Genomic DNA, 12,598 nt, shown 5'->3' with positions numbered 1-12,598 from the left:
CGACCAGTGACGATGTTCAGAGCGATCCAAGCCTGGATCGGTGGTGAAGGAAAACCTGAAAGCAGAGGGGACTCAGTTCTCAACCGCTAGCCAGCGATCGTGTGGGCACCAGGAGGGTACCGGCTGAAGTCACCTCGACCAGGTGAGTGGGTGACGTCGGACTCGGCTGTTCCTCGGACCAGGAGGCGCGGCGGCGACCAGGATGGAGGGCGAGCTGTCCCACGAAGGTGTCTGCTGTCGATGATGCTGGGCCCAGGAAGGGGCAGCGGATCTTGGCAGTGGCCACCCAGGCGGGGGAGTCAAGATGGCGTCGGGAGTGGACCAGGAGGGTCCGTGGTACTCCTCTGTTGAAGGGGAGCAAGAGCCAGTCTGGAGCAACCAGACTAGTGCTGAAACAATCGTGGTGCGTCGTGAAGAGGGCCACAAGCCGGTCGGCAAGTGGTCGAACAACGCGGTGAACAACAAGGAGCGGAAGGGCCCCCACGCAGATCTCGGGGATGCTGGGGAGGCAGACTTCGATGCTGGAGCTGCTCAGGGTTAGGGCTTCTCAAACCCTAGGTGCACTCACTCGAGGGTCCCTCGGTGGGCGTGCTAGATAAGCGTCGTGCAGGTTCTGAAGATAGCCGGTCCCGCAGGTCTCGTCACACCTACGGCTCTCAGCTGGGCTGATGAGGTAGGTAAAAGGTCAGAGATGGCAGGGACTCGGGTCTCGTCGAGCTGGGCAGTCTTGATCCGTAGGAGAGACTTACAGCAAACCGCAAGCGCTTAGATGGTGCCTGCTGGTGCAGGGTGGCTACTCCTTAGCCACAAGGGAGAGTCTTCAGAAATAGTCAAGAGTTCCTTTCGTGGAAAGTGGTTCGTGATTCGGAGTTATCCGATTATCTGATTATCCAATTTGGGAAGGGGACTCGCTCCTACCTTTATTCTAAGAGAAAGGGGCTGGCCCGAGACTAGGTTCTACCTATGGGTGGAGCCAGGAGGGGGGTGGTTACACCCCTATCCTTTGTCCGGCTTCGCGCCAGCTCAGGGGCTGGTGTGCCCCCGAAACTGGTTTGAGCCGGGCTATGCACAGTGAGCACCGGGGTGCCACTTGCAGTCACCTTCCTTTCAGCCCTGCCTACCTGGGATACACAAACCCTGTCTGGGATGGTGCTAACACCGCCCTCGACAGGAAACCCTTTGTCCAAGCTCCCTTTGCTGGAAGGTCCCCCAGCAGCAGGAGGTCAGACTTGTGTCTGGTGGCAGCATCCATTTTGTGATGCTGAGGCTTGAGTCAACTTTAACCGGGGTTCAAGGTTACTTCCATGTCGTGTCCCTCTAAAAGGGGGGAATGCTAACCCCGTCCCCAGGACTGGCGAGGGGTTCGTATTCCCATTCGTATGACACCTTACTCGACATGTATAGGTGATGCGATGCCAAAGTTAGCAAATAACCGCAAGGATTATAATGCCTTAAAAGTAGTTGGCCCGCGTCACCATGGAACGGCTATTAGGACTTGGTTCCGCAAGCCGTCGACGGGCTCAGCTCGCGCCAGAGCACCGTCGCACATGATTCCCTGCACTCTGCCTTCAGGATTGATAAGGCCTGCTATAGGAGTGACTGATAGGAATCCATGTGTCCATTTTAGGGTTTTAGGTGTAGGAATACTACACCTACAGCAACGGGTGATTACACCACGTGGCCCCAGCTGTCGTGCAGCCAGTTGTGTCAGATTTGGGCGGCCATTCCAGGGGTGGCATAATACATGCTTCAGCCCCTGGTAGGCCCTGGGTACACCGATGCCCTGGATACCTGTGGTATGCTGAGACAGGGACTGACAAGGTGGCCCAGTTCCAATTAGTGGATGCACCTAACGTACATGTGTGTTAATTTCGAGAGAGAACAGCTAGGCTGTGGGTCTGATTGGCAGGCCCACAGCCGGAGAAAGTCGTAAACCAATGAAGCAAAAGCAAAAAATCTGGGTGATCATAGGATTGCAGACCCTACTCTCCTACATGACCCCCCCCCCAAACTTTGGGACAATAAGCTAACCTTGACCAGGTGAGTCTTCTTGCTCTAAGTGGAAATACCTGGAGAGCCCATCTGCATTGCCATGATCAGTGCCAGGTCTATGCTCCACTGTGAAGTCCATCCCCTGTAGGGAAATGGACCACCTAAGTAGTTTGGGGTTTTCACCCTTCATTTGATTTAGCCACAAGAGGGGCTTATGGTCGGTCTGAATCTTGAAGTGAGTGCCAAACAAGTATGGCCTCAACTTCTTCAGGGCCCAAACCACAGCAAAGGCCTCCCTCTCAATAGCTGACCAATTCTTCTCTCTGGGGGTCAGCCTCCTGCTAATAAAAGCTATGGGCTGGTCATGACCATCAAAATTCAGTTGCGATAGAACAGCTCCCACACCCAGCTCCGAAGCGTCTGTTTGGACAATGAATGGTTTGGAGTAGTCTGGACTCTTTAGGATAGGTGCTGTGCACATGGCCTGCTTTAGGTCATCGAATGCCTTCTGACAGCTTGCTGTCCACTGAACTTTTTTTGGCATCTTTTTACTTGTCAGGTCGTTTAGCGGGGTCACAATGGATCCATAATTTCTGACAAATTTCCGGTAATAACCAGTCAGGCCCAAGAAAGCTCGAACCTGAGTCTGGGTGGTTGGAGGAGCCCAGTCCTGGATGGCCTGTATTTTGCTCTCCAATGGTTGAACCTGGCCTCCACCTACAAGGTGGCCCAGGTATACAACCTGTGTCTGCCCTATCTGGCACTTGGTGGCCTTGATAGTGAGGCCTGCTTTCTGCAGGGCCTCTAACACTTTCCTCAGGTGGACCAGGTGATCCTCCCAGGTGGAGCTAAAGACAGCGATATCGTCCAGATACGCCGCACAGAAGTCGTCCAACCCAGTGAGAACTCGATTCACCAGCCTTTGGAAGGTGGCAGGTGCATTTTTCAAACCAAAGGGCATTACCACGAACTGATAATGCCCACCCGGGGTAGAAAATGCTGTTTTGGGCTTGGCCTCCTCAGCTAACCTGATTTGCCAATACCCAGCTGTCAGGTCAAACGTACTTAAGTAGTTGGCCGAGGCCAACCGGTCGATAAGTTCGTCTGCTCTTGGTATCGGGTGGGCGTCGGTCTTAGTGACCGCATTGAGACCTCTGTAGTCCACGCAAAACCTCATCTCTTTCTTACCGCCCTGGGTGTGAGGTTTCGGCACGAGCACTACGGGACTAGCCCAGGGGCTGTCCGAGGGTTCAATGACCCCCAGCTCCAACATTTTCTGCACCTCTGTCTTGATGCAGTCTCTGACATGATCAGGTTGCCGATAGATTTTACTCTTTACGGGCAGACTGTCCCCAGTGTCGACCTCGTGGGTACACCACTTGGTCTGACTGGGTGTCAGAGAGAACATATGTCGAAAGGATTGAAGAACCTGTTTACAATCCTCTTGTTGATGTCCAGAGAGGCTGCCGCAAAAGACAACACCATCTACTGATCCATCGTCAGGGTTCTGAGAGAGCAGGTCCGGGAGAGGGTCACTCTCCTCCTCCTGTCCCTCATCTGTGGCCATGAGCAAGCCCATGCCCTCCCTGTCGACATATGCCTTGAGCCTGTTTACGTGGAGCACCCTGTGGGGGCTCCGGGGAGTTCCCAGGTCTACCAGGTAGGTGACCTCTCCCTTTTGCTCAATGATCGTGTGGGGCCCAGACCATTTGTCTTTGAGTGCTGCTGGGGCCACTGGCTCCAGCACCCACACCTTCTGTCCAGACTGATACACAGTCAGGACAGCCTTTTGGTCGTGCCAAGCTTTCTGTAATTCTTGGCTCGCCTCAAGGTTTTTAGACGCCTTTTCCATGTACTCCGCCATCCGCGAGCGGAGACCGAGCACATAGTCCACAATGTTTGATGCCGGCTTTCTGAGAGGTCTCTCCCATCCTTCCTTTACCAAACAAAGGGGTCCCCTTACAGGATGTCCGAACAGAAGCTCAAAAGGGCTGTAGCCAACCCCCTTCTGCGGGACCTCTCTGTAGGCGAACAAGAGGCAGGGTATCAGGACATCCCATCTCCGCCGAAGCTTTTCAGGTAGTCCGTGAATCATCCCTTTTAGGGTCCGGTTGAATCTCTCAACCAGCCCATTGCATTGTGGGTGATAGGGTGTGGTGAACTTGTAGTTGACACCACATTCCTTCCACATAGCAGTCAGATATCCCGACATGAAGTTTGCACCTCTGTCTGAGACGACCTCCTTAGGGAAGCCCACTCTGGAGAACACTCCAAGTAGGGCCCGTGCCACCACAGGTGCCGTAGTGGTCTTAAGGGGAATAGCTTCAGGATACCTGGTGGCGTGGTCCACCACCACCAGTATAAACTTGTGCCCTGATGCTGTCTGGGGTTCCATTGGTCCGACAATGTCGATCCCCACCCGTTCAAAGGGTACCCCCACCACTGGTAGTGGTATGAGGGGGGCCTTTGTCGTGCCACCTGACTTACCACTGGCTTGGCAAGTGACACAGGAGCGGCAAAACTCCTTCGTATCTTCGGACATGTGGGGCCAGTGAAAGTGTGGAACAATTCTGCCCCAAGTCTTATTCTGGCCTAAGTGACCTGCAAGGGGAATCTCGTGGGCCAAGGTGAGAAGGAAACCTCTCAGAGACAAGGGGATGACCAGCCTTCTGGTCGCACCAGGTTTGGGGTCTCTTGCCTCAGAGTACAGGAGTCCATCGTCCCAGTACACTTTGTGGGTACCCGTGGCGTTCCCTGCAGCCTCAGCAGCGGCCTGCTGTCTGAGGGGTTCAAGTGAGGGGCAGTCTAACTGTGCCTTCCCCAGGTCTTCCCTGGAGGGTCCCCCTGAGCCCAGAAACTCAACCTGACCATGTTCAAGTTCTTGCGGCTCAGTTTCCCTCAGTTCTTTAAGGTCAGCCTCCTCGGAGACTTGATCCACGACCTGGGGCAAGGGGGAAGGCGAAGCCTTACCCTTACTGCTCCTTTTCTTGGAAGGTGTCTGGTCCGTTCTTCCAGGATCCAGCACCTGTTCAGTGGTGCATCTTTTGGCCTGTGACCTGGTCACAGCAAGGACATGTGCTGGCAAACCTAACATTTCCATGTGAGTCCTCTGCTCCACTTCTGACCATTGTGACGTTTCCAAATCATTGCCCAACAGACATTCTACGGGGAGGTCTGAACTAACCACAACCTTTTTCGGGCCACTTACCCCTCCCCAGGAGAAATCAACAACTGCCATACTGTGATTGGTAGTGACGTTGCTGGCATTGGTCACTAGGTAACTGGTACCTAGCATGATCTGTCCAGGGTCCACGAAGTTAGGCGTCACCATGGTGACACTGGCACACGTGTCCCTGTAGGCCTGAGCCACTCTTCCATTTATCAAAGGTGTCTGTCTGTATTTGCCCAAAGTATTGGGACTGGCATCAGGGGACATATCCATATCCCCTGTACAGACAAGGACGGCCTGAGTGAGCGTGCCGACTAGGTCGTCACTCCCCTCGGTTCCCAAGGTTAACCCAACTAATGCCTTGGGAGGCGCACTACCACTGCTGACTGTACTAGGGGGCGCAGGTGCCTTAGGGGCTGCAGTGGCAGGAGTTTGCCCTCCTTTCTTGGTGCACTCACTAAACCAGTGAGTCTTACTTTTACAGTATTGGCACCACCTTTTTGACTGGCCTTCTTGAGTCTTCTTCTTCTGTGAAGCCTGACCCCCACCCTCTTTGGTTTGTTGGGGACCTGTCGAAGACTTCTGGTCATTTTGTTCGTTCTTGTTACCCTTTTGGTCTGCTTTCTTCTGACCACCCTGGTTCTGATTCTGGTTCTGCTTGACCCTTGTTCTGACCCATCTGTCTGCCTTCTTTTCCAATTCTTGGGGAGAGGTCAGATCCGAGTCGACAAGGTGCTGATGCAACAATTGGTTCTGACAGTTGTTTAAAATCTGTTCTCGCATGATGAGATTGTACAATCCTGTGTAATCAGTAACCTTGCTACCCAGCAACCAGCCTTCCAAAGCCTTAGTGGCACAATCGACAAAGTCAGCCCAATCCTGAGACTGAATTTTCTGGGTGTCTCGGAACAGCACCCGGTACTGTTCCGTGGTTAAGCCGAACCCATCAATCAGTGTGTTCTTCAGGACTTGGTAGTTGTTAGCATCCTCAGCTCTTGTAGTGAGGAGCTTGTCCCTTCCTTTACCTTCAAAGGAAAGCCACAGTATAGCTGCCCACTGACTTGGGGGGACGCACTGGACAGTGCAGGCCCTCTCCAAGGCAGTTATCCACTTGTGGATGTCGTCCCCTTGTTTAAAGGGGGGCACTATTTTACTCAGGTGTCTAGTGTCTATACCCCTGTCTTTCTCTCTATTGAGAACGCTGCCACCAGTGGAATCTAACCCACTTAATTTCTGCTCTCGGGCTAAGGCAAGTCTTTCTTTGGCGAGGGCAAGTTCTTCCCGCTCGATCCTCAGATTGACCTCCCGCATCTTCGCTTCATGCTCCCTCCTCTGAGGGGAAGTCATTCCTCTCTGAGAAGGGGCCTGAGAGACATGTGTATGAACCGATCTGCCAGAGCCTCTGGAGAGAGACCTAGCTCGTCCGTTCCCAAGGTTAAGCCTGCTTGAGCGTGGGCCCGGGGCTCCCCCAGTTCCATTCTCATGCCTGCTTAAGTTGGTCCTTGTAAGCCTGCCGACTACCACTGGACCTTTGTCTGCCTCGTCTCCCGATAACTCGTCCTCGTCCTCCTCCTCTGTGTGGAGGTCGAGGTCTGGGTCACCGAGGGTTCCCTCTAAGGGAGGCATGTTCCCATCTGCACTGGGGGGACCTGGGTTAGAGGACCTCCTAGCATCGTACGCCTCTAAGAGACCTATCAGTATTGCGATGGTAGGGTTAGAACCCTGGTTTAGCTTCCGGGAGGCACACAGTTGTCTCATCTCCTTGAAGCTAAGAGTTGCATATCGTGACACGACCTGTGGAGGGTCACTGACCACTAAGGGAGTCCCTGCAGACTCTCCGTGGACCGACATGCTTTTCTAGTGAGGTGTAAGTGTTGCACCTACCTACACTATGGGTTTACCTACTGATCCCTTGCTAAGAGTTGTAGTCAGGGTGTGCTAAGCCCTGTTACACTACAACAGCCGGTTCAGTAGAACTCGGAGTATTCTAAGTTAAGTTATATGTACCTGGGTACTTATGTGATCTTTCACTGCGATATTCTTAGGATACGTGTGTGGTAAAACAACAGCAAGCTCAAATCCCAACCGCTGCTCACCAATGTGAGAAGTTGGCCTGATATGTAGTGCTCACTATTCTAGTGATCACTGTGTATCATTCCAAACGACCCTTATTGATGATTGGTTGTAAGTCAACCTTTTAGACCAGCTATCCTAGTAGCGTGGATACGAGCAGTCTTAGGCTAAACTCTAGAGGGCGTGTTAAGCCAGCTGTTTACCATCACATATACCCCTTGAACACCAAGTGAAAGGACACCACACAAGTTGTTATGAAAATAAAGGATATTTATTTATAACAAGACTACCCTGGCTCTTTATGAGTCAGGGAGCTAAGCACACTACAAAACTCTTAGGAAAATACTTCAGTTGCACAATTTACACAAGTGCCCGAGGGGCACGAGAAACCATCTACACTAACAGTGAAATGCGAATGGTTAGAGTCTGGAGATACTGATTCCGGAGTGATCCGATCAGTGGGACTAAACGAAAAAGGAACTGGACACTTGTAGAGCGAACCTGCGATGGAGCACCGAGATGCTCGAGTTACCTAGCCCGGAGGCTGCGGCTGCGTGAAGTTCGTCAAGATGTCGGGAGTCCTCGTGTAGTCTCAGGAGCCTGAAAGAAGAAGTTGCTGGCAGGCGACCAGTGACGATGTTCAGAGCGATCCAAGCCTGGATCGGTGGTGAAGGAAAACCTGAAAGCAGAGGGGACTCAGTTCTCAACCGCTAGCCAGCGATCGTGTGGGCACCAGGAGGGTACCGGCTGAAGTCACCTCGACCAGGTGAGTGGGTGACGTCGGACTCGGCTGTTCCTCGGACCAGGAGGCGCGGCGGCGACCAGGATGGAGGGCGAGCTGTCCCACGAAGGTGTCTGCTGTCGATGATGCTGGGCCCAGGAAGGGGCAGCGGATCTTGGCAGTGGCCACCCAGGCGGGGGAGTCAAGATGGCGTCGGGAGTGGACCAGGAGGGTCCGTGGTACTCCTCTGTTGAAGGGGAGCAAGAGCCAGTCTGGAGCAACCAGACTAGTGCTGAAACAATCGTGGTGCGTCGTGAAGAGGGCCACAAGCCGGTCGGCAAGTGGTCGAACAACGCGGTGAACAACAAGGAGCGGAAGGGCCCCCACGCAGATCTCGGGGATGCTGGGGAGGCAGACTTCGATGCTGGAGCTGCTCAGGGTTAGGGCTTCTCAAACCCTAGGTGCACTCACTCGAGGGTCCCTCGGTGGGCGTGCTAGATAAGCGTCGTGCAGGTTCTGAAGATAGCCGGTCCCGCAGGTCTCGTCACACCTACGGCTCTCAGCTGGGCTGATGAGGTAGGTAAAAGGTCAGAGATGGCAGGGACTCGGGTCTCGTCGAGCTGGGCAGTCTTGATCCGTAGGAGAGACTTACAGCAAACCGCAAGCGCTTAGATGGTGCCTGCTGGTGCAGGGTGGCTACTCCTTAGCCACAAGGGAGAGTCTTCAGAAATAGTCAAGAGTTCCTTTCGTGGAAAGTGGTTCGTGATTCGGAGTTATCCGATTATCTGATTATCCAATTTGGGAAGGGGACTCGCTCCTACCTTTATTCTAAGAGAAAGGGGCTGGCCCGAGACTAGGTTCTACCTATGGGTGGAGCCAGGAGGGGGGTGGTTACACCCCTATCCTTTGTCCGGCTTCGCGCCAGCTCAGGGGCTGGTGTGCCCCCGAAACTGGTTTGAGCCGGGCTATGCACAGTGAGCACCGGGGTGCCACTTGCAGTCACCTTCCTTTCAGCCCTGCCTACCTGGGATACACAAACCCTGTCTGGGATGGTGCTAACACCGCCCTCGACAGGAAACCCTTTGTCCAAGCTCCCTTTGCTGGAAGGTCCCCCAGCAGCAGGAGGTCAGACTTGTGTCTGGTGGCAGCATCCATTTTGTGATGCTGAGGCTTGAGTCAACTTTAACCGGGGTTCAAGGTTACTTCCATGTCGTGTCCCTCTAAAAGGGGGGAATGCTAACCCCGTCCCCAGGACTGGCGAGGGGTTCGTATTCCCATTCGTATGACACCTTACTCGACATGTATAGGTGATGCGATGCCAAAGTTAGCAAATAACCGCAAGGATTATAATGCCTTAAAAGTAGTTGGCCCGCGTCACCATGGAACGGCTATTAGGACTTGGTTCCGCAAGCCGTCGACGGGCTCAGCTCGCGCCAGAGCACCGTCGCACATGATTCCCTGCACTCTGCCTTCAGGATTGATAAGGCCTGCTATAGGAGTGACTGATAGGAATCCATGTGTCCATTTTAGGGTTTTAGGTGTAGGAATACTACACCTACAGCAACGGGTGATTACACCACGTGGCCCCAGCTGTCGTGCAGCCAGTTGTGTCAGATTTGGGCGGCCATTCCAGGGGTGGCATAATACATGCTTCAGCCCCTGGTAGGCCCTGGGTACACCGATGCCCTGGATACCTGTGGTATGCTGAGACAGGGACTGACAAGGTGGCCCAGTTCCAATTAGTGGATGCACCTAACGTACATGTGTGTTAATTTCGAGAGAGAACAGCTAGGCTGTGGGTCTGATTGGCAGGCCCACAGCCGGAGAAAGTCGTAAACCAATGAAGCAAAAGCAAAAAATCTGGGTGATCATGGGATTGCAGACCCTACTCTCCTACAGCAGAGACAAACAGTGGAGCGCAGAAGCAGCTTAGAAATGCGAGTGGAAAATATACAAGCCTCAGTAGCACATGCAACCGAAAAATGCAGACGCGTTGAAGGGTCCAAACGTGTATACTCACATGCAAAAACACTCTGGGCATACATTAATGCTAACATATTTCAGTGGAGCAGACTGTACAAACAAGAGAACTCTTTGGGACGTGATCATAGAGAAGTGGCTCAGCAGCCATGTGGGCGTGGGGTGGGATAAGAAAAACAAGTGGGGAGGGGGGGGGGAAACATGTCCTGGATGAGCGAAAATTTCCCCGAGGGGTGGTGGTACAAGCGCTAAGAGGAGAGGAAGCTTTGTCGCTTCCAGACCGGAACAGCAGTAACAGGCCTGCAGCACGCACCCGCAGACATGAAAAAACAGATGGCCCGCTCAGCTGTTTCCAAGCACTCGTGCTTGTGGAGGCATCCACCTTGCGGGAGCGAGCAGCGCTAATTGGAAACAAATGGCCCCTGCGCGCGCCGCTGCTTGCTCCCGCAAGGTGGATGCCGCCACAAGTACGAGTGCTTGCAAAGAGCTTACCTATTCCAAAAGGTCATCTCCTCGAGCAGCACATGAGTGCTGCCTAGGCGAGACCTAAAAAGAAAAGCAAGAGAGAAAATAAAAAGCAAGAGAAAGAAAGCAAAAAAAAGGTGAAGACGCAAATAATTTCAAAACAGTGCTAGAAATTAAACATAAAGGTAGACTTTCTTCCTGGGCAAAGGTTGATATAGAACCATTAGTGAAATTGAGTTCAGAATAAACGTGTTCTGAGGCATTGCTCCATTATGAATTCACATGTAAAATATTGAAGTTTTATGTTTCTGTACTGCATGCATAGTAATAAGAGAATACATTAGTAGTAAACAGTTGCAAATGGAGGAAATCTGTTATGCTGTGAAAAGCCAGCAGTTCGATAAATAAAGGACACTTCAAAAGGAATTTACAACAGCATTGGCAGGAGACAGCAACTGATAAAGTGTGGCATGTGGCCTGTGGCCTGTGCTCACTTGCAGAAAGGTCCTGATTTCACCCCAGGTTCTAATCACAATGGCAACACTAAAGTCGTAATAAAGGAAAACCAAAAACACTGTCACTGATGGGAACTACCTTGTGTGTGGATGTGCTCCTTGTGAAAGGGCAAAATGCAGTCACTCAAAGTTCAGGTCACCAGTGGCTGAGTAGGCTGACCATTTGCCCCATGCTGTATGCTGTAGTGGGCAAAAGCAAAATATGAACGACATAACAGACCAATGGATAAAGGGAGATTGCTGAAACCCCTTCAAATAGGTATATACTACATATAATATTAGGAAAATAAGGGGTTTGGCTAACGCTAGGCGTAAAAAGACTGAGAAATGTCAATACAACTATTTTGCTTGTAGAACAATAATGATATAAAATGATTTGTAATGCAGATTGAGAACTTTTTTCAACATGCTTTGTTACTGTTATCCTGTCATGTAACTTTTTTTTTTTTATCCTAGAGCGAGACGTTGCAAGATGAGGGAAGTTGAAAAAATGTCATCTGTCAAACGAGACGACAGGTACATATGTTTATTGTAAAAAAAAGAATTTCCATCCCCAATCCATCTCAATGTACTTCTCATATGGGGGTTTCTCAGTTTAGATGTCCCCATTTGAGAATTTGGGACCCTCTAATAATGGTTTGACTCTTGGAACCTGGACGGTGGTAGATAAATTGAGAGCGGCTACGTTGGGTAATCCTTTCAAACAATATTTTTTGTCAAATCATGAAAGTTACAATCTAGTTTAGTCGGAAGTGAATGCCGTTTGACTTAGTGTGTGTCTGGTAATTTCAGTAAAGTATTGTCAAGAACTCCAGCATACTTTGTAAATGCAGCTACTGATACATTGCATAGTGAATGGGTCGAACATGCACTTGTCCTCCTGTATCAGTGAGTGCAGCCACTTTTATAATACATTTCTCTGTACTCACTATCACGTATAAGACCGTACAGAATGTTGAGAAGATGTAATAAGAGTTGAGTTCGTTTTTAACTGGAGCTAAACTTTATTATCACATCTGTACAACTCGCCAAATTACTACTAGATAATAATACTTTGTATTGCAGAAACGCTAGGTCTAGCCCCATGACCAATGCTTCCCTTAAAATCATGATTATGTCCAATCTGTAGTACATTGAGAAGTGGTCCCAGTACATATTTATTAAAAACCCGGAAAAATTGGGAAAGACATTTGAGAAAACATAAAGCAAGTCAGACAACCAAGCGGGTACACTGTTATTTAAACACAATGGACCAGAAGGATTTGTCTTACATAACATTGCATTATTGTTAAAAACGACATTAGTGCCCCAAAAAGTGAAAGGGAAGGTGGGGGTGGGGAGGGGGGGGTTAAAAGGTCAGTGTGATTGCATGCAGGATTAAAGGTATTCAGGAAAGTGCTGGTCAAGCGACCCTTATCTGTAGACAGACACAAATCGCTGGCTTCCACATGGAGCCACAATCAAAACCTCGAATGTTTAACAATTTCTATAAAGCCATGTATTAACAGCTATAGTGAATGTATTCAAACTGAGGCAGCCGCTGGCAGGTTCGAAGGTTAACAAGTTTTCATGTGTATTTTGTCCTTGGGACAAGTAGGCCCAACCCCCTGCAGCACAAACCCTTTGGCTTACAGTAACGCAATATGGATCAGGGAATGTCATTGTCTGCAGTTAAGGTAATAT

At 51.0% G+C, this 12,598-nt stretch overlaps 1 protein-coding gene across 2 annotated transcripts in view; it reads left to right on the top strand.

Annotated features, from left to right (window-relative positions):
• UBXN2A (UBX domain protein 2A) overlaps nt 1-12,598 on the top strand; it is a 97,294-nt gene that overhangs the window by 36,509 nt on the left and 48,187 nt on the right. For both annotated transcript variants that reach the window (XM_085610603.1, XM_085610604.1), the window contains exon 2: nt 11,372-11,431. In XM_085610603.1, coding sequence (XP_085466729.1) covers nt 11,388-11,431 — 44 coding nt within the window. In that variant the 5' untranslated portion in view covers nt 11,372-11,387. The remainder of the gene's footprint in view (nt 1-11,371; nt 11,432-12,598) is intronic.

The sequence above is a fragment of the Triturus cristatus genome, chromosome 6, assembly GCF_964204655.1.
Source record: "Triturus cristatus chromosome 6, aTriCri1.1, whole genome shotgun sequence".
Taxonomy (NCBI): domain Eukaryota; kingdom Metazoa; phylum Chordata; class Amphibia; order Caudata; family Salamandridae; genus Triturus; species Triturus cristatus.
The sequence above is the reverse complement of the archived record's forward strand: the minus strand, read 5'-3'. Positions and strand labels throughout refer to the sequence as shown.